Source organism: Leptinotarsa decemlineata, unplaced genomic scaffold, assembly GCF_025532065.1.
Source record: "Leptinotarsa decemlineata unplaced genomic scaffold, Ldec_3_MD MMD2_P_RNA_scaffold_6, whole genome shotgun sequence".
Lineage (NCBI taxonomy): Eukaryota > Metazoa > Arthropoda > Insecta > Coleoptera > Chrysomelidae > Leptinotarsa > Leptinotarsa decemlineata.
Window position 1 is genome coordinate 3,655,319 of NW_027412533.1, and position 21,524 is coordinate 3,676,842.

General features: G+C 33.9%; 1 protein-coding gene across 3 annotated transcripts in view; it reads right to left on the reverse strand.

Moving 5' to 3' along the window:
- rk (G-protein coupled receptor rickets) overlaps positions 1 to 21,524 on the reverse strand; it is a 453,352-nt gene that overhangs the window by 104,257 nt on the left and 327,571 nt on the right. For all 3 annotated transcript variants that reach the window (XM_074169822.1, XM_074169823.1, XM_074169820.1), the window contains one exon: positions 9,508 to 9,579. In XM_074169822.1, coding sequence (XP_074025923.1) covers positions 9,508 to 9,579 — 72 coding nt within the window. The remainder of the gene's footprint in view (positions 1 to 9,507; positions 9,580 to 21,524) is intronic.

A 21,524-nucleotide genomic window follows, 5' to 3' on the forward strand; every position in this document is an offset into this window, starting at 1 on the left:
TTTTTCATTGATGGAAATGTAACCGGTGATTCTTATTCTTCTTAAAGAGGCAATACAACCTCGTATAGTTGAAATAATTGAACAGGATCCAAGATGTCAAGATGAAATTATCCATTTTCAACAACGGTGCACCACCTCATTATGCCCAGCAGGTTCGAAATTTTTTGAATAATCATTTTGAAGGACACTTGATTGGCAGAAGAGGTCCAATTGAATGGCCAGCACGATCACCAGATTTAACACCACTGGACTACTTTTTGTGGGGATATTTGAAGTCTAAAGTTTATGCTATACAGCCAGCCAACTCCTGAGATGTTGAATAATGTAAGAGCAAAATTCGAACAAAATCTTTATTGTTGCATGAAGCAAAATGGCGCACATTTTGAACATTTACTCTAAATTTCCTATGTGAGTTACCCTTATTAGGTCTTACTTTTTTTGTGTGTGCTTTAAAAACAATTATTGGAATTTATTAACCCTAAAACAGTTTTTTTAAACTTTTCTGTGTCATCAGCATTCAAGGAAATCAGCAGGTTGTATTCGTTGTGTAGGTAAGTTTTTAGTATGATTCACTTTTTCATCAGAAGCATAAAATATCCACGTCAAATGGCAACCTTCAAAAGGAGGTGCCACTCAATTTACCTAAAATGTTAAGGTGGTAACCAACCCTATCCCCCGAAAAAATCTCCTCGTAATAAACAAATAATTCTTACTTTTTGTCATAAAAAGAAAACATTTATTTTTTTCATGAAAGTTCTGAACGTAAATTGTACAAAAAGAGTTGAACTCAATAAAAATACCTTTGAATCTTCAAATTATCTCGAAAACTAATCGTTACAAAAAATTTCATTTAACAGAGATGTAAAGGTATTCGAAAGACCTTTAAAACAAGGTGCCACTCGACCTACTTTCCCTATCTGAATCAGATCAGTATGGTTTTCGCATGTCTAGAAACACAGAGACAGCAGCAATGGATGTCATTTCAAAACTTCAAACTGAAATTGACAATAATAAAAAATGTTGTATCTTCTCTTTAGATTTATGTGGAGCATTTGATACTGTACATCATGATATATTGATCCCAAAACTGAACAATTTTGATATTACAGGAAATATCCTTGATTGGTTTGTGAGTTATAAGAGTTATAGACAACAATACGTTTGCATAAAAATAAAAAAAATCCATGAGAAAAATAAATTTTGGGGTTCCGCAAGGATCAATTCTTGGTCTACTATTTTTTTCAATATACATAAACTCATTAAAAAAGTTACCTCTAGAGGGATCTGTTGAATTATTTGCTGATGATATAACAATTATAATATACTATTCCATATAATTCATATTGGTAGAAAAACAGACATGAAAACTATTTTAGGTTGGCATCAAGAGAATAAAATGGCTCTAAATTACCATAAATCTTCATATAAAAATATTAATAGAAGATTATTGAACAGTTGTACCAATCCTATAATTATTGATTGATAACAATACAATAAGTTATACCAATTCTTAAATGCAAGAATTTAATCTTAGGATTATATATTGATGAAAATTTATTGTGGACTAAACATATTGAAATTACCAGAAAAACATAGCACCCCTCATTGGTATTCTATTCAAAATCAGAAACTATATTCCTTTTGAATTTTTGAAAAATGTTTATTTCAGTCATATACTCAGAGCTACATTATCTAATTTCTATTAGGCGATCAACCATTAAATCCACCCTAAAACCTTTGAAATCATCACAAAATAAAACTATTAAATGCATATATAAATCAGCGTACTCAGGACCGACAGTGAATTTGTATAAACCAAAAAAATTATAAGATTTGAACACTAAACAAACAAAAATTTTGATGTTTCATTCATTCGATAATAAATGAATAAAAAATTTCAGACATAAATTTCATAGACATCAATAATATTCATAGTTATAACACTAGAGAAACAAAATTATTATTGATTAGTGATTTCAAATCTAATTTTGGACAGAAATCAATTAATCATGATATAATTATAATATATAACACAATTCCCGAAGACATAAAAAAAATCAAAAACTGCTCTCAAATTCAAATATCAGTTGAAGAAGTATTCAATGAATTGAAATAAAAATGCAGGATTTATATAGCCAGAATCATCTAAATATTTTTATATCAATGATGGAGAATTTCACATTCGACTGTTTGGCTATATTGATTGTTCAATTATTAATAATTTTTTGAAATTTTAGTTTTTAATACCTATTAACAAATTCAATGTTTGCTGCTCACATCAATTACTTGTGTTTCCTTGTTGGAACAGAAAAGACATACAGATCATTATTTTTCATTGTTATTTTTTCCTAATGGTTTTTCTTTAGTTTCATTCATAATAATAACGTTCATTTACAATGAAACAATATACAAATACATATTACAAAAGTCACATTCAATGTTGGTGTAGAATAAACTAGTTACCCACAAAAATCATAGATTGCGCGTGGGGTTTCATTTATCTAGTATTCCATGTTATGATATCTATATGTATTAATATACCGAAAACTTATGTAATACATTAATATAACTATACACACATACATACACACACATACATAGTGTTTCTATTCAAGAATTACAATGAATGTATCTCTATAAAGAAAAAAAAAGGAATAAAAAATCAGCTTTTCTCCCATTTATAATTTATACCTAAGAGCTTGAAATTTTAATCCTATATCCATATATTATGAAACATGATAAGATAAATACAATGAAAAAATTATTAAGAATATTAAATTATTTTGATATCCCCTTGAACCACATATTTTTCCTAAGAAAATAGGTAACATATTCTTTCAACTCAACTATTATTCCGATCAATCAAATTACGAATATCATTTCAATTTGAACCAAGCAAACAGTTTTTCACTTCGGTCCTGAACAATTTTGTGCTATTGATTCCATACTTAATATCAGTTGGCAGAGTATTGAATAATCTTGCTGCAAGGCAAGTGTGGCATCTTTGAGCTAGGGTTCTTGTAGCGGGATTTGTTTTGAGATTTTCCTGGTAGAATATCGGTGATCTACAAATTGCTTATTTTTTTCTCTGAATTGGAATGACACAACATCTATGAAGTAGAGCTGCCTTATATTGACGAGTAGTGTCTCTTTGAATAGTGCGTCTGAAGGGTAAGTTGAATTTTTTTTGTATATTATTTTTATAAACTTTTTTGTAATGATTCCAATTTTTTCAGATGGGTTTTAGCAACTCCACCCCAACCAAGTATACCATACCTCAACCTAGATTCTACAAGTGCACTATAAATGATTCTCATTTGTGGTAAATAAACAATTGTTTGAATATATTTAAATTTGAATAGTAGGCTTCTCAATGTGCGAGTAACAGAGTTGACATGAGCGTCCCACCTAAGACATTGGTCTATAGTTTAACCTAGGTATTTTGTTTTCTCAACACGCATTGTCTGGCTTGTTTCCCCTGTGTTATCTTCGATGACTATATTATCAAAATTTGGCAAACCACTCCTGCTATTGGCGAAAGATATAAAAGTAGTTTTCTTGTAGTTTACCGTCATCAGCAAAACTTATTATTTTGCCACATGCGTTTGAAGTGAACAGATTGTTAATATATATGGCATATATTTGAAGGCATGTCTTGTTGAAATAATTTATCAATTTGAGGATGACTACAAATCCTCCCGTATACTTTGGTTCCATTATGATTATATCAAAAACAACGTCAACGTTGGTACCATAATTATCACATAATGTACTGTTATATTAATCAATAAACGAAAAATGTTTTTAAATCTGATGATGAAATCAAATGATGAAAGAAAGCAACAAAAATTTGGAAGCATGGAACCGTCACGACCTGTAAGAGATTCATTACCAATTCTCTGATCTCCTTTACTTTTTTGTCTATTCATAGTTGGAGTTTTTTGAGAGAATTAGCACACCTGTTAGGTATTACTTTTCGCGCTGTAGCAAATATGTTCTGTATATGGTAGATTGAACCTTCCAAAGTTATTCGTTCACCTCGTAACATACTCGCGTTGGCTTGAAGCCATTCAATTTATTCGAATCCTGTTATTTATTATGATAAGAGTAGTTCATGCTCCGGATACTTGTTTCCGGTCCTTATGAATTTTTGATTTATAAAGATGGGAGTTTAGCTGGGTTGCAAGTGTACGAGAGATTACTCGGGAAGTATGTCTAGCGGCGTCTACAGATTTCAACTTGCATATTGGCGGGCATTATTCTAACTCAGTGCAATTCAGCGCATTCTGTGATACCATTCCTTTTGGCTACATATTGAAGAGGTCATTGAATATTAAAAATATTTCAGGATTTTGTTTGAAGTATATGTACAATATCCAATAAAACAGAATTGAATTTCAGAGGAACTAATATATTGAAAATATTATTTATATCAAAGTGGGAAACTGTCTCGCGTCGAATGAATTGAAAAAAATTACTTTCCTTAATGGCCTCTCTCAAGACGCTCATTTCGCTGACCAAGTTGGCACTATTAAGAAATGACTAACATTGTCATGATTGTTTCAATTTAGTGTTCAGTCGATTATCATTACAAGCTATTTTAATGCTCTAAATTAATGCATACTCAGTTCAGATCGTTCTCTAGGAATATATTGGGCAAGAAAAAAATTCTGAGGAGTATTTGTATTTTCAAATGACAAAATCTAGTCTAATTCATCAAAAATAAGCCGGGAAATGACTGACCGATTCTGGGCAACTTTATGGAGTTTTTTCGATTTTTCATCAAAAAATCCACTCATTCTGGTGGTTTTTCACAAATAACTCAAAGTCGGTATTTTATCGAAAAAATCTTTTCTTGTAAAAATTATATTTTGGAGAAAACCAACAAAATGGGTGGTTTGCCATGTCAGGCCCAATAGAAAAGGAGTAATAGCTTGTTGGTTCTCATCACGAGAAAGTCGTTAACCACCATATCCTCAAATATTTGGAAGGCTTCAACATCTTGAGCGATCATCAATACGGTTTTCGGAAACAAAGACCAACAGGCGACCTTCTATCGTATGTCACCCATACTTGGAATAACGCAATCAAGAAACATGGAGAATCAAAAGCTGTTGCGCTTGATATTTCTAAGGCCTTTGACCGTGTGTGGCATGAGGGTTTGCTGGGAAAACTTCGATGCTATGGTTTGTCAGATCATTTCTGTGTATGGCTCTTCAGCTTCCTGAAAGAACGTTTCCTGCAAGTGGCCGTCGATGGATTTCTCTCGAATACCTCCACCATCAACGCTGGTGTTCCCCAGGGATCCATATTGCCTCAAACCCTCTTTTTATTGTATATCAACGACTTAGTGGGAAAAACCAAAAATTCAATATATTGCTTTGCTGACGACAGCACACTTGTCTCGTCATTACATTTGGATTCCAGCACAATGGCTACGGAGGCACATCTTCACCGGCAGTAGGAGGTTGCATATTTTGATGAGGATCTAGAAGTGATTTCAAATTGGGGTGGAAGTAACCAGGTTCAATTCAATGCAACAAAAACCCAGGCATCGGTTTTCTCCAAGAAGATAAATGTCTACGAACCGGATATAATAATGTCAGGTAAGACAATTTCGCTTTCTGCTTCGATAAGTTTGTTAGGGGTAGAAATGGCACAATCATGTCGCTTGAATTGCAAAGGCTGCTTGTCAAAAGCTTGGAACACTGTTCCGAACCAGAAAACTATACACACCTCAGCAACTTTTGATTATTTATAAGGCTCAAATCAGACCTTCTTTGGAGTATTGTTCTCATGTATGGAGCTCTGCTCCCAATTATATCCTGAAGTTGCTGGATTCCATCCAGAAAAGAGCCATCCGCCTGATTGGAGACGTGAACAATTTGCAACGTGCAACACGTGCAACTTCGAGTGCCTGGAACATTGAAGAAAAGTTGTAGATTCGTCTCTCTTCTATAGATACCTTCACGGGATATGTTCAGGTGACTTTGCACAGTTGATTCCACCAAGAGCGGTGCATGTCATAAATACACGATGGACTATGGCTGCTTATCGTTTTGTATTTTGTACACCTCGAACTTCACTGTTGGGGAACTCTTTCATCCGGAGAACTGCGTTTATGTGGAATAAACTGTCTGAGAACGTTTTTCCAAACAGATTTAATCCCCAGCGATTCAAATTCAATGTGAATATATAACCGTCTTGAAGTGCTAGAAAATCCTGACTGAGTGAGTTATGTGAAAAATAATCACCTTCCCAATTGAAAGTAATCGTTATCATTTTACAGTTGATACATTAATGCATTGATTTTTGGTTACTTCACGTTGAGGCTTTTAACTTTGCCGTTTGACGAATGAAAACCAACTATCAGCAAACTGTTACTTTGTTTGTATTGAGTATACTGACAACATAAACCAATAATCCTTTTGTTTTCGTACAATCTATATTTTTACTACGAATTATTTCCTAATGAAATTCCTTATTTTTGAAGAGGAGTCTGAAAACAGTTTATTTGTTGAAAAACTGACTCTCACTCGCTATTAAAAGTCGACAAGTATTGATTCCCATAAAAAACTTCGTGATCCAAAAATTACTCAGAATTAGTCAATATATTCGTTTGCGGTATTATATTTCCCATCTAATATTTTTATAGGAATATTTTTCACCACAGGGTGAAACCAATCAATTGATGGATGTAGCCGTTACTACGTGGTAGGAAATCATAATGAGGAAAAGAGAATTGAAACTTTCTGTTTTTTACCACTTTTATTTGTAACTAACGTTACTGCAATTTCGTCCTATAAGGGCATTTTCAAACTTATACATTAAACAGTATAAGTATACATTAACATATATAAGGGCATTTTCAAACTTATACATTCAACTGTATAAGTATACATTAACATGTATGAGTTTGAAAATGTCCTTATAGGACGAAATTGCAGTAACGTTAGTTACAAATAAAAGTGGTAAAAAAAATAGAAAGTTTCAATTATCTTTTCCTCATTGTGGAAACAATACCCTGTAGGAGATTAACGTACACTTAATGCGTTTTAACATTTGTTTTAACTATATTTTCATAACCTACATCTTACGATTTGATCTCCACAAACTTTATTTAAAGAAATATATCACGACATGTTTCGCCCCCACAGTAGCTTTACTATGGATTTTCATCAAGTAACGGCCGAATCAATCAGAAAATTGAAGGAAGCTAATTTCTTGCCCTTGTGGTACTTTGAGTTGATTATTCGATGCGCCCCATAAGTAAACAGAATATCTGGTTTTTCCACATTTCCATTAAGGAAGAAGTATGAATTAATCCACTACGAAAAAGTTACTGAGTTAGCGAGACGTCGTTATATATTTCCTTCAATAAAGTTTGTGGAGATAAATTGTGTGTAGTTTATGAAATTACTATGGATCTTCACCAAGTAACAACGGCCAAATCAATCAGAAAATTAACTTATATTCACACTGCGTTGAGATTTCTAAGTGCATGCCCCATCTTCAGAACCACAACTTTGATTTTTATGCCACTTTTTTTAATTCTGACTTTACAATTTTTACAATTGATTCACAAACATTTCATTCGCGTTTTGAACTATATATCAAATCGTAGTAGTTATTTTTTGTTAGTCGAGCCGTACTACCTCATAGATTGAAAATGTTGTTGTATGCAACTAACTGTCGTTCCTTGCCAATTCCGCATATCTCTCTGGAAGCGAATTCAATCTAGCCATGTCTTCGTGTTCTCCACTCAATCACGTGCGTGTCTAGATAGCCATAACAAATTTCACAGCGCTGTTGGTTGGCATAATGGCACTACACGTTCAATATGCACACATGTAAATTCATTACTATTCTTGGCTTACCAATTTCGACCATACATTACAAGCTGTCCTATCAATAAATCCCAAACATATCCAGTATGTTGTTGTGGTGGTCACGGAAATTCTATTTATGGCACTATGTGAACTGTGGCACTCATTGAGTGGCAGGAAATTCTATAAATTATGTTCGCTGCAATTCGTTGTTTGGAGTGGTATAAATGGTTTATGTGACTCGAATTTCCATAGTTCTGTGCTGTTGAAAAATTAACATTTGTGAAAGATTGAAGGTGTGTTTGCAAAATCCCAATGTTATTTGAGGTTCATAACTGTATCTATTTTTACTTTTAGTGTAAACAAAAACTCATCATTCCTTTCATTTGTAGTTTCGATTAGATCATTTACTTTTGCAAAAGTATTCCATTGAATAATGTTAAAATTCTAACAAGAGGTATTTCATCAAACACAAATAATCAATGCTTTAGCAATCTTGCTCATACATCAGAAACTGTATGTGATCCGCGGAGCAAGTTTGACTCTGATACATGCAAAAAAACATGGATATTGGATACCGAATTTTAGGAAATTTGGGCAGAACCTTTTCAAAGGCATTGAAATCAATCAGTCTCAAGTCAATTGCAATCAACACATGTCATACTCGACAGACACAAGAGGGACATATCACTGGCTAATAGACAACTGTATCGAGACTATTGTACATTCAGACTGGGAATTTCATGAAACACTGCTTTATGTCTGATCGCAAAAAACAGAATATACTTACAGAGACAAAGGGGTACTGTAGACTGATAGATAAATGTATGGTTAGAGGAAAAAGTCATACAAGACCATTATGCTAGAAAAGGAAGAAGAAGGCTAACCTCGAGGAAAAAAAATTTGAACTCACTGCTATGGAACCTTGTAATGAGTAACTATGTTTCCTGGAGCACAATGGGTACTGGGCTATGCAGATGACTTATGCTATTTCATTCCAGGTGAATATAAAATAAACTTTAGTGAAGCTTCTCCAATCCAAAAACTGAAATACAGAAAAAGAAAACAGTCTCACCAAAGGCATAAAGCCATCTTCAAAAAACGTGAGATTGTTTTCGCAGAATTCATTATGTCCATTATGTTCCTTGGCAAAACAAACTTTTCAAGCAAGTTTTCATTGATTTTTCCACAATTTTTTTAATTACTTTTGAAGCGCTTGGTATATACTCTATAGTAATTTTCTAATGTATTCCGAATATGAAAATCAATAGATATTATTCCTTTCATAAAACATAACTTTGATCGGCGACGCTTTCACTGGGTACCCTGGATAATATTTCAAGGAAGTATACAAAAGCACTATTATTTTAACATTTTTTAATAACGCCCTCAAAACTTCTGATGGAAACTGGTTAACGGAAAAACATATTTTAATAGATTAATTAACAGATTTTCAACAGATTCAACTGAATAGTAGGTATCTGTAATACCTACCTATAAGAGAATAAAGGGATTCAAAAATATCCAGTCAGTAAACAAAGTGACATCACTGCTAATTGATCGATTAACTGAATGTTACGTTATTCATCAATATATTTTTTATGGATATGCCCAAGTAATACAGGCAAAACTTCAAGATCTGAAATTGAATAACACTATAGTATTGAAATTTTGTACTTACAGTCGCTTCAAATGACTGTTCCTGGCAAATGCATGAGGATGGATATCTTCCAATTCATTATCTGACAGAATCCTGAAAGAAAAAAAACATTTGAATTAAGATGTATATCGTTCGAGTTTCATTTAGAGTTCATTATCAGAGAATAATAATCATGTAGTTTGACAATGCCTATCAGCATCTATTTGAAAAATAAACAACATTGGGGGGATAGTCTCATGACTCGTCTGAAAATTTGTACAGGGTCACTTTCTGTCTGGGTGAAATTGACTAAATATCAGCTCCATATCAACTATAATTATAGCATATGATGGAACATTCGGTCAGTAGCCGGGCGGTTCGACGTGGGTGCTTTGTTCACTCAGTCAATCGGCCGATGTGTGAGTCGATGGTTCAAGTCGCAGGCTGAACGCTAGATTTTCACTTGCTTATCGTCCAACCCGTGTTAGGAATCACACGTTAAAAGGTAAGACCTCATCAGTCATTAGCTCGCAGAAGTTTCGAATTCTGAGGGTTGTCGTTCATAGGGGTGCGATAGCTGGTTAACGGAATAACATATTTTAAACATGTATATCAACATTTTTTAGGAAATAATCGCATTCCATTATGCAACAAGGAGAAAAACAGCACCAATAGGATGCAAAATAAGAAAAGACGCAATGTACTAGTATGTCAAAATATTTTTTGAAATTTTGTAAGCACCATCATTCCATTGTTTACTACAATGAAGCTTTCGAAATTTTATGAAAACCGTTTTTCATTTTGATACATAGTTATATTCGTAAAAAGTGTTATTTAGCACAAGGTGATCTTATACATGAAGTATATGAAAATTAGGTTGATGATGATTTCTCCGAAATGAAACATTGCAGTAAAAATCTCAAAACTGTCTTGGTGGCAAGATAAATTAGTAATGAGAATATTACATTCATTTTGTCATATTTCTTCAAATGGAGCTTGAAAAAAAAATAAAAAAACAAAATCAGCATATTGCTGTTTCTTTGGCATATATCTGAAAGTGAGCAGAATTTTCCGAATTCTGCAACAGCATGCTAGTAACCCTTAATTCGAGAAAATTTTCGTTAACCCAGCCATTTTTGTATATTCGATGATGAACATTCTCATTATGGACAAAGTTTTTGGGAAGATAGAGTTTTCTGCTCTATTTCAGAAAAAAAGAAACGAACAATTGAGTTCGTAATCTCATTTCTTCACAAAGATGTGAAAATCTTGCATAGAAGTTACTTTCACATATGAACTGGAAAAAAATTCTCCCCACATGAACATTGAATAATACGAAAGATAAAATATTTTCTATCCTAACTAAGATTACCATAGTGGGAATAAAGTACAATAAGCAAATGCATGTCTTTACGTGCTATAACCGTGACACGTCACTCTTCCGTAACATGAAATTGTGATATATGAAAGATGTATGAATAAATAAATAAATAAATTGTAGGTAATGTTATTCAGAACGTTAATAAGACAAGTTTCTTATTCCGAAACGTCGAACTCCGCCTTTGATAATAATGTTTTATGTTAATAAACTTTTTAATCGAAACTTTCATTCATTTAATTATGTAGCGTTCCAATTAGTGATATCTGATTCGATTCCATGAACGATGGTCGGAGAACAATGGAAAGAAGTGTTTTTGTATATTTCAATATTCATATGGAAGTATTTGTTTCGAAAATATTTTTTGTGTGTAATTTAATGTTCATCTGAGAGTGGTTGTTTGGGAAGAGCATTGCTTCCATCCTTCGAAAGTTTGTATAAAAGTATGGAGAAGTGAAAGGCAAAATTCATTTTACCAAAAACTAATCTTTCCTGAAAATATACCCCTCTCAATCTGATTGAGTGTATTTTATGGACGAACTCCCATAACCTGAAAACTAGACAAAGTCATTGTTTTTATAAAGTTATCATACAGTCCTGCCCTAGTGGCTTCGCCGATTCTGCCAAAATATGTACGTGCTCGGAAACAAAAATACAACAACTAGGTTGACTGTGAAATAAATCCCGACAAAATGACCTGAAATCGGAGCTGGATCATCCATTATTGCTCGATGGATGTATGAACTTTTACGTCACTTGATAAAACAAATTGGCCGTAGCAGAACAGGATAAATTTTAGTTTTTAATACTTGACTGGGTCCCAGTCCGAGACAGAGAACTTTGAGGAGATGATTTGTGTAGTGAGGCAGAGGGAATTTCATTCCAATTCGTTTCTGGCCGATAACAAAAAAGGCTCATCCATAAACAGTTGGGGGATTTATCACAATAAGAAAATAATCTTCGTCCATGTGAAATGAATCAATATTTTTTATACCTGAGAACAAACTGATAGTGAGATTCAATACAGTAGCAGTTATAGTAGAATATTTTTAAGAAATCAAAAAATTTCAACAAAGTAACAATAGTTATGGAGAACAAACTAGGAAATTAGTTTTCGTATGATGTCGGAAGAGTTTTTCATTGATACTGCTTGATTCTCACTTCAAATGACGTGAACAAAATAACGACCCATGGAATTCTGAACTTATATTGAAATTTCAACTCTGTTTTGTTTTATTTTCAGTTTTTTTGATAATTTCATTTCAACGACTGTTAATATTCTCCCCCTTCCTTCTTATGGAGCTAATGCATATACTGCATGTTTGAGGGTTTGTGTAATTTGGACACTCATATCTCATTTTTTGTTTGAGATGGATATTTGATACCATTATACCTTGCTTTGTATTCCTTATTTTTCATAGTTGTATGAGACCTAGTTGCTCATTTTTATTTTGTTTTATCATTTCTTCCACTATCAACTATTTTTCAATTGCGTTTTTATCACGCTTCCATACACAGTGTGACTTAAGATGAAGACACCTCTGTATTTTAGTCATATTGAAAGCAGATATTTGTTTTCTGGTACAGGCGTAGACATTCATGGGCCGCACTTTTCGCAATACTCAACCCGAGTGACAGTCTTAAACCTAGCCCACTGCGTTTCTGCGAAAAGGGCGAATTTTCGCTTGGATGATACCGAAGTATGTTATTTGAAAAAGTTGCTTAGAAATTGATTTTGACCTTACATACTGAATTTCAACGCAAATTGAGTTGTAGTTCTTCAACAATCATGAATGTATAAAATAATTTTCAAAATCATTAATAATTATGTATTCATCAATAATTAATGAACATGTTTTCGACCGGGATTACCGCTCTAATAACGCGCCCATCGCCCTCTATTTCGAAAACGATTCAGTGCATAAACCATTTTTTGAAACAAAAATTGTAGGGAATTTTATCCTCTACAATATTGATAACAAATACAAGTTTGTACGAGTTCATAGCTAGGTATCTTAAATTCCGAGGTGAACTTACTAAGATGACTGGGCTACGTAGATTACCTACAGACGGATCAGCTTCAATGTGATGATTTCATCATCTATCCACTGCATATACGACATCTTCTTCTGGCAGAATGACTCATCAACTAGTAACACACGCTCCAAGCGAAAAAAAGTGGATAAAACACACTTAGTAGCCGTTTCAGCAGGTGAAGTAGTTGTTTTACGACAGGCACTTGCCTGGTCCTACAGTGTGGGAATGTTGAAAGAGATGAATATTTTTCATTTCGAATATCCATTTTCTCATTATATTTTTTAAATAGAAAATTATTTGAACAAATAGTTACAATATATTTTTATTAATCGGAAACTTCAGGTTTTCAACTTCAAAATTGACAAAATTCAATACAATCTTTGGACCCCTATTTTCCCCCCTTGGGAGTGGAAATTCCTGATTCCCTAAATTGACGCTTATTTACGCTATACAAAGAACCTACCTGCATATTTCAAAATTCTAGTTGCAGTAGCTTCGGTTGTACCTCAATATGAGAGTGGGCAACAGCTAGTAATTTATATTTTTACCTTCAAAATACAGTAACTGGCAAAATATGCTGCACTGAGTAATTAATAGCTTAGATAATCGAATTATGTTAACTATAAAGAAATTAGCAAAACACAACCGTCAACGATGTCTGCCCTCACACGTCTGCCCGCGTTCTCGGCGATGGCGCTTCAATGCTTAGACCGCCTCTTTACCTCCTCGCATCGTTTTTAAGGAGGCCCTAGACGGTCAATCAAATCGATCAGAAGCTTGAATCAATCGATTGCCTCAAGAGTGATTGACCGTGAAGGATTTTTGACGCTTGAAGCGAGGCTTGATGGTGATTGATAGGAAGTTTGAATGACTCAAGCAGTTGAAGGAAGGGGTTGACCGTCTAGGGCAATTTTCGTCAAGCATTGCGTCAGTTCCTAGCGTCCTACGGAAAGTGAGCTTCCCGAAAACTCTGAGCGGGAATTCATTAACCTATTGATTGAATTATATCGCGATTGCCCGGAATTATGGAAAGTGAAGAGCATGGACTACCACAAAAAAAAAAACAAGAAAACTGCATAATTAGACGAAATTGTGGGTGCGTTGAAAGTGCTGAAACCTGATTCAACTGTGGAGCTATTGACAGCAAAAATCAATGTTCTCAGACCAAATTTCAACAGGGAGTTCAGGGCCATCGAGGCTCACCGAAATGAACCACCAGCGAACGAACAAAAAGTGTTCATTAGTCCCATTTCTGGTGAGAAGAAGGTTTGGATCAAAAGATTGCAGGGCTGATAGCAGTTGATGGAAGCGCGCGTCAATCGACTGACTCAATTGTTTGATCAAGCAGATTGATCATTTAGGGCCACCTTTAGAGTAGTGGTTGTGTCAATCTAATATTATCGTGATAACTTTTAAACGATTCGTCCAAATTATATAGTGTAAAAGACAAAGTTTATCAATATTAAATACTCAAAATGACTATTGTATCATTTTTTTTAAGAATTTGACATATATTTCAAAATGTGCATTGTAAGAAAGTATCCAATTTAATTGTATTTGTGGCTCAGTATTCTGCATATAGTGGCTACTACATAAAAAATAGATGTCTGCTATCACGGACTTTTATTTAGAACTATTTAAGGTAAACGGTATATTATCTGCATGTAACTCCAACGGTATAGGCAGGGCACGCCAAGGTAGCATTCTGGAGCAACAATTTTTCCAACTCACTCAATACTTATTATTATAACATAATGAAGAAAATTATACAAAACTTATGTAAATTGTAGAATTTATGTTATTTTGATGTATAAGCTCTATTTATGTAAAGTTTTATCCAAATCCTTTCAGTGGTTCAGGCGGGAAAGCCACAAACATACATACATCTATCCTCACAAAGTTTCACATTTATATTAGTATAGATAGATTCTGATAGATAACCTATAACAAGCACAGAAATAAACATAACGTCACTGAAGCTCATAGAGCGTGTGCGTGACACTTATTGAATTACAAGTATAGCAAATACAATTTGAAAGTATAGCAATACAATATACAGTTTAAATGTTCTGTGAATGATGTCAGTTGAAATAAATAAAATAATTGGAGTAGTTCTTGAATAAATATCAGAATATAACTGCCTGGGTACTCATATTGTCAAAATAGGTTGAGTACTATAAATTTCGAAAAGTTTTTGTGAATATGCTAGAATTAGTTCATCCTTTTAATTAATTAGTTGATCAGATGAATGCAACTCGTGAGTAAGAGTAGCAGTTTTTGGTCAATGAGATCGTTGAAACTTTTTCTATCCTTACACTTCAATCAATTTTTCACATGGAATTTGTAGGATGTATACGATTTACCCTTTTTATATTATCAGGAAGTAGATTATGAACTTTTGGGGCTAAAAGTTTGACTAGCCATTGACCAATAGTTTTTTCACATGTCGTTTCATTGATATGTTTATTTTTTGTTCTACTGTAGTGATAATGTTCAATTGCTTATAATTTTATTCTATTTCTGTGGATATTCATCAGAATCTGACAAGTGAAAATTTGTCCATTTTTGCATAACGTTTAAATAATGTAAATTATATGTATTTCATAGTATTCTAGTATTCCATATGATTATGAAGTGGGAGGGTGCTGTTCATAATTTTTTGTCGCTGAGAGATATAGATCAACATTATTTCCGTCATAGCTAGCTAAGTTTTGATGTTAGGGACTTGAAAATTATGAAATTTGTTTTAAAAGAAAGATACATTGCTTAGAATTGGTTAATCTTTCTATTTCCTGACTCATTTTCGAAGAAACGTTTTTTACTCATCCGAGAAGGAGGGGCATTCATCTCCAGGGTAGAAACAATCAAAGATTCATGATAAACTTTGAGGTAGACGGTAAGTAAAACCTAAATCCAAATTTCAATGAACATCGATGCTGTATGTACGGAAATCCTCATCTCCTGGAGTTCCAGAGGTTCCAGTTCATTATTCGTAATTGAATCTAGCAGGTTTGCTATATATGAACAAATCAAAATTGATTTATTTAATGAAAATAACAGTAAACTTGGAGAGGAAAATTACTTGTAGGTAGTTCCCATCATCCAACATTGTTATACAGAACATACAATTCCTGTCAGTTTAGGAAACTGAATTCTCCTGAGGAACATTGAATTAACTCGTTTGAACACAGAAAGCAGTCACAACGAATATCGCGTTGAATGTGACATCCGCCATGACATTTTCATTTCACAGAGTACAGAATAACATGACAGCGCAAGAAACAAAACACGTCCTCGGATCGGCATTTATATTATCAAAGTTGTACATTTTTCGACGCTCGTCAGTACGGATGTTTCATCGGAATAAGAGCAAATATTTCACGACGATAATCTTCCTGTTTACACCATTTTTCCCTCAGAGAAAATTAGGATATTCGCCCGGGAAACTACATGTGACGTGAAGTTAGTCTCACTACAACATCTATGCCAACAACACGTTTTTATCGAGGTTCTTTTTTCTTTTCGGACGTATATCCGGTCCATTTAACGAATTTCGTTGGCGGAGGTTGATAGCGAGATCGAGTAGAGGAAAATATTGCCCTTATTACGAGGCAATGAAAAGGAAAACAGAAATAAACAGAATGAATTTTTTGTTTTCCTCTACATTTGTCTAGATATTGATGATGTCTGACTTCTATTCGTCTTGACCCGTTTTCAGAAATATAATCAACAAGTATTTTCATAAAACGAATATTAAACAATTATATTAAATATATTGAAAATGTTTTGTTTCTAACACTTTTCGATATCAATTATGAAAAAATATCTATTGATACTTAGCTTTCTTAAGTAGCTGATGCAAGTCACTACAAAAATCTCGCTTCAAAATACAAAATGTGATAGTTCTGATTTCTTTTGGCTGGCTGGCGCTCCAGTTGGAATTTCGAAAGTTCCTTTCTCATTGCACATCTACAATATAAAACGAACCTACATACAGAACTTTAGCCTCCGAAAATATACCGGTATGATGAAAAAGTAACCTTATTTTATGACTGCGTCTTTCTATCCCACGGCCGGGGTTACAGTTAGAATATTCAAAAATCTTTTCTTATAGCACATCTATAATATAAGACGAACCTACATACAAAATTTCATCCTCAAAAATATAGCGGTACAGAGAATCAGTGGTGTATAGGTAATTTTCATATGTAAACGCGCCCCTTTTATTCCCAGTAGGGGAGCCCAAGTTGAAATATTCAAAAATATTTTTCTATTGCACATCTGCAACATGAGAAATGGACCTACATACAAAATTTCAGGCTCCGAAAAATTAGTGGTACAGAGAAACAGTGATATAAAGATAATTTTCATATGCACGCGCCACTTTTATTCCCAGTAGGGGAGCCCAAGTTGAAATATTCAAAAATATTTTCTTATTGCACATCTACATGATGAGAAACAAACTTATATACAAAATTTCAGCCTCCGAAAATATAGCAGTACGAAGAAACAGTGGTAAAATATAATTATTATAAGTAAACGCCCCTCCTTTTATCTTCAGAGGGAAGGCCCCAGTTGGAATATTCAAGAATCCTTTCTTATTGCACATCTACAACATAAAATGAACCTACATATAAAATTTCAGCCTCCGAAGATACACCGGTAAGGAGAAACAGTGATGAAAATGTAATTTTCATATATTAAAGCATTCCTATCATTCCCATGGTGGGCGCACCAGTTGGATTTGTGCAAATCCTTTCTAAGTACGCTTCTAAGAACCAAGAAGCAGCTATATAACAAATGTTAGCTCCCTAGGAATTATCAATACGGATAAACAGAGATTAATGAAAAAAATAAAAAGAAACAATTTTTTTTTAATGAACAAGTATTAACTGAGTGACAGTATCATGAAACTCTTGATCAGCAGAAGGTGAATCTACATCAGAGAAAACGAACTCCTCTGAGCAGGTCAGTAAACGTTTGCGTTCAAATGATGATTCACCCAAAAGAAAAGCCCTGCTTGACTGAATTTAAGATATCGTCAGGTCCTCAGTTGGGTGGAATGTTGCAAGCATCAAGAAGAAATTCTGCACTTCGAACATCCGACATTCTTAGCATCGACTAACTGACTGAAAACTACAATGGCTGCCCTGTAGGGAATTCCAGATGTTCCATCGGTACGATTCCAGAGCTGCACATCTCAGCCTGACTACTGGCTGATCTTGGTACCGTGCTGCATAAGAAAGGCGTCATAGGAGATAAACTTCCCAAGCCACACATTTGTGTTGCCTATCTACCTGATAAAGGTAGTGGCAGAATGATCCTTGATCATGCCCTCTCTAGATTGAGGAAACATTTTTATGGTCTATCAATTTTGTAGTGAATTATTCCTCACAGACAAATGCAGACCATGATACCAGCGTACATGCACTGTACCGTCGCCGCGAACCCGATCAGTTTATGGCAGTCTCACTTTTGCCAGCTGACCTCTGAAAGATCACTCACCAAATGAAGTAATCGGCTTCGTTAAGGAGCTGGATATATTTGGTCGAGTTTGAATAGATCTGAGCCACAATAAACCTTGTTAGATTGCAGTGGAGGGTTGAATGGATCCACTCACTTTCCAACTAGCTATTTTATATTTCATAATAGTTGCGAAAACGTTTCGGAGAAACAAATTATAAACCTGTATTTCTCTCAGAAATGTTTTCAATGTGTTCATAAGTATAGGTTCATAAGCTATAAGCATTAAGTATTAAATATACTAAAATTCACTCTGTCGACGTATTAATTTTCTAGTCGCAAACTCAATCTTGTACTCTGTACATTTCAGGTGTATATATCACTATATGTACGGTATTTTATATTTTTAACTCATCTAATGTCAGTATTCCGAAAAATTTTGAAATGGCGTCGTACCAAATTATTTCGATATCGTTTTGATACCACAATAATTTGGTATCAAAATCAAGCTACTATGAAACCCCTATAAAACTGTTGAGAAACAATTTTAGTGATGTTATTGTGGCAGAGTCGAACTACTTTCAAAACTATATATTTTTACAAAAGTGCTTATATGAAGGTAGGATTTCTCACGTATAGTTTGGATAAATATTATCCATCGGGATGTTTTGGCTCAGAAGCTTCTTCCCTCGACTTTAAAGGTTGAATTTCGAAGGAGTTTTGAGCTACTAATTCGAGGCTATATATACATGGTGCTCCACTTAAATCGAGATATTGTAATCATCAACAACTTTTCCTGTTTAAGCAAGAACAAAATTGAAGCACTAGATTACGTGAGTCTTCGTCTGAAACGAACCACTTTTCTTGTTTCTTTCCAATGATCAATATTACACGACATTATTAGGTACCGGGACGCTAGTCAAATTAAACTGAAAATTTATACTTCATTATACGACCTGTGAAATCAATGTCCGCTGGTTCTTCTTGAATGCTCCGTTTTATTCTGAGTGACAGTAAATATATATTCTCGGACGCAATTTGATTTCATTATAGTTATTTCATTGTTTTGGAATTGTAGCAAATATACCGTACTATAAAATAGTTGAGATATTATCATTAAAGTGACAATATGGTAATGAAAACAAAGTTGTTTTTGAAAGCATTCCAATAAAATAATTTCATTTAAGCTTCAGGAAGCAGTTATAAAATGAGCTTGCAATAATTTCATAAAGATCATACAAAGGTCGCAGAAAAGTGCTACAAAACAATTGACTTCAATAGGAAAATATGTTTTATAAGTTAGTTGTGAAAACGTTTCTGTGATAATTTCGTCACTATTTCATAACAGTTTTTTTATTTCATTTTATGAACGTTTCTATGACAAATTTGTAAAACCTTCAACTACCGACAACTGTATTATGGTCAGGATTCATCTACTATAATCAATTAGCATTTTGGAAGTAATTATAAAATACCAACAGAATAAAACTGTTGCAGCACAATGAAATTATATAATGATTTTGCTTGTTGGGTTACCTCCTTATCTACCCACTGTTTTCCTGAGTTGTCATTTTTTGTACGTCTCTCATGAACTATCAATTTTATGATTGTATTTGACAGTTTGTGTTTCGGTACTCAATTTGAAGACAAGCCATTTGTGCTGTGCTGCTAGTAATATATTGTATTTTTTCATTGCAGAACAGAAAAAAGGGTTGGAGAAAATGGATCTCTGAGGAATGCCAATATTGATAGTGAAGTTATCTGAAAGAGAATCGATTGTGGATACTTGGCGATGATCGAGAACTCATAAATAAAAATACTTTCGGCAATATCAAAGGCAACTGTCTATAACCCTTCGTTTTTCCTGATTATATTGTTCTCAACGATGAGAGGTTACTGATTAATCTTCGATGTTATGGCTAGTCAGGTCGCCTCTGTTCATGAGTCCAAGATTCCCCACAGAATGTTCCTTACAGGTAGCCATCAATGATTCTCTTTCGAATAGCTCCACTATCAACGCTGGTATTTTCCAGGAATGGATTTTATCTTCAATACTGTGTTTATATTATACAGCAACTATCTATTGGATACGGTCACAAATTCAGTATAGTTTGCTTTGATAATTTTTCTCTGATAACGACAGTGCAATGGTCTTTCTTTCTATTTAGATCAAAGGTTCCCAAACTTTTTTTCGTCATAGACCACTTTCAAAATTTTGCTGGTTTCGTTGGATCCCCTGCAACTACATTCCTACCATATTCCCAAAACTTGACAAAAAACGTCAAGACTAGATAACTAACTATGAAAATTTGCGTTGCGTCTGTGTTCCCACCACTAATCAACAGTTTTCGAATAAAAAGTAAGAATTGATTGGTTAATTTATGAATTGATTGTGCTGAGTGGATTTCTAAAAAGTGAAGTTGGTCAATCAAAAAAGAGATTCCATCTAACTTTACTTTTTGACATTTACTCACACACAAGAAGCCAATCAATGTTAACTTGTTTCATTTAGAAAAGTCCCCATTCGATATGGTAATAATAAAAAGAAAAATAGTATATTGATTGGTGTTATTTATTCAATATATAGTTATTACACTATGACACAGTCGTAATTTAATTGAAATGAAACAGTAATGATGTAATTTCCACACTAGAATGGCAAGCAAAAGGTTTGTAACGACACTATAACGACACGTTGTACTGAATATGGGATTCGCAAGTTTTAAAATGTAACAGTCACTGAGCTTTTCAAAATATTACCTGACTTCATTGATATGTGAAGTCAAGCCAACATTTCAGTTCTTCACTATCGAAATCAGATGAATTCTTGTGGATTCCCGCTTACGAATTGTGAACCCCCATTGCTTGGTCACGTCAACATAGATCCCCGTCAAGTCTGGGCCATTTTGGGAATTACTGATTTAGATGTTCAAATATAAGCTGCCAGTCTACGTCTTTGCTGACAAAAATAGTTCCAAAACTCAATGAAGATTTGTCACGACTTCCAGCTTCAGGTGAAAGAAACCAGTTGAATTAGAGTAACAATGTCAAAGCAAACAAATCCATTAGCTGCATTGGCTTATTTGTTGCGTCACATTGGATATTGATATGTGTTGGAACAATCACGTTACCGAAATAAAAAATTCAACTTCTCCAGAACACTGTATCGAACTATTAAGTT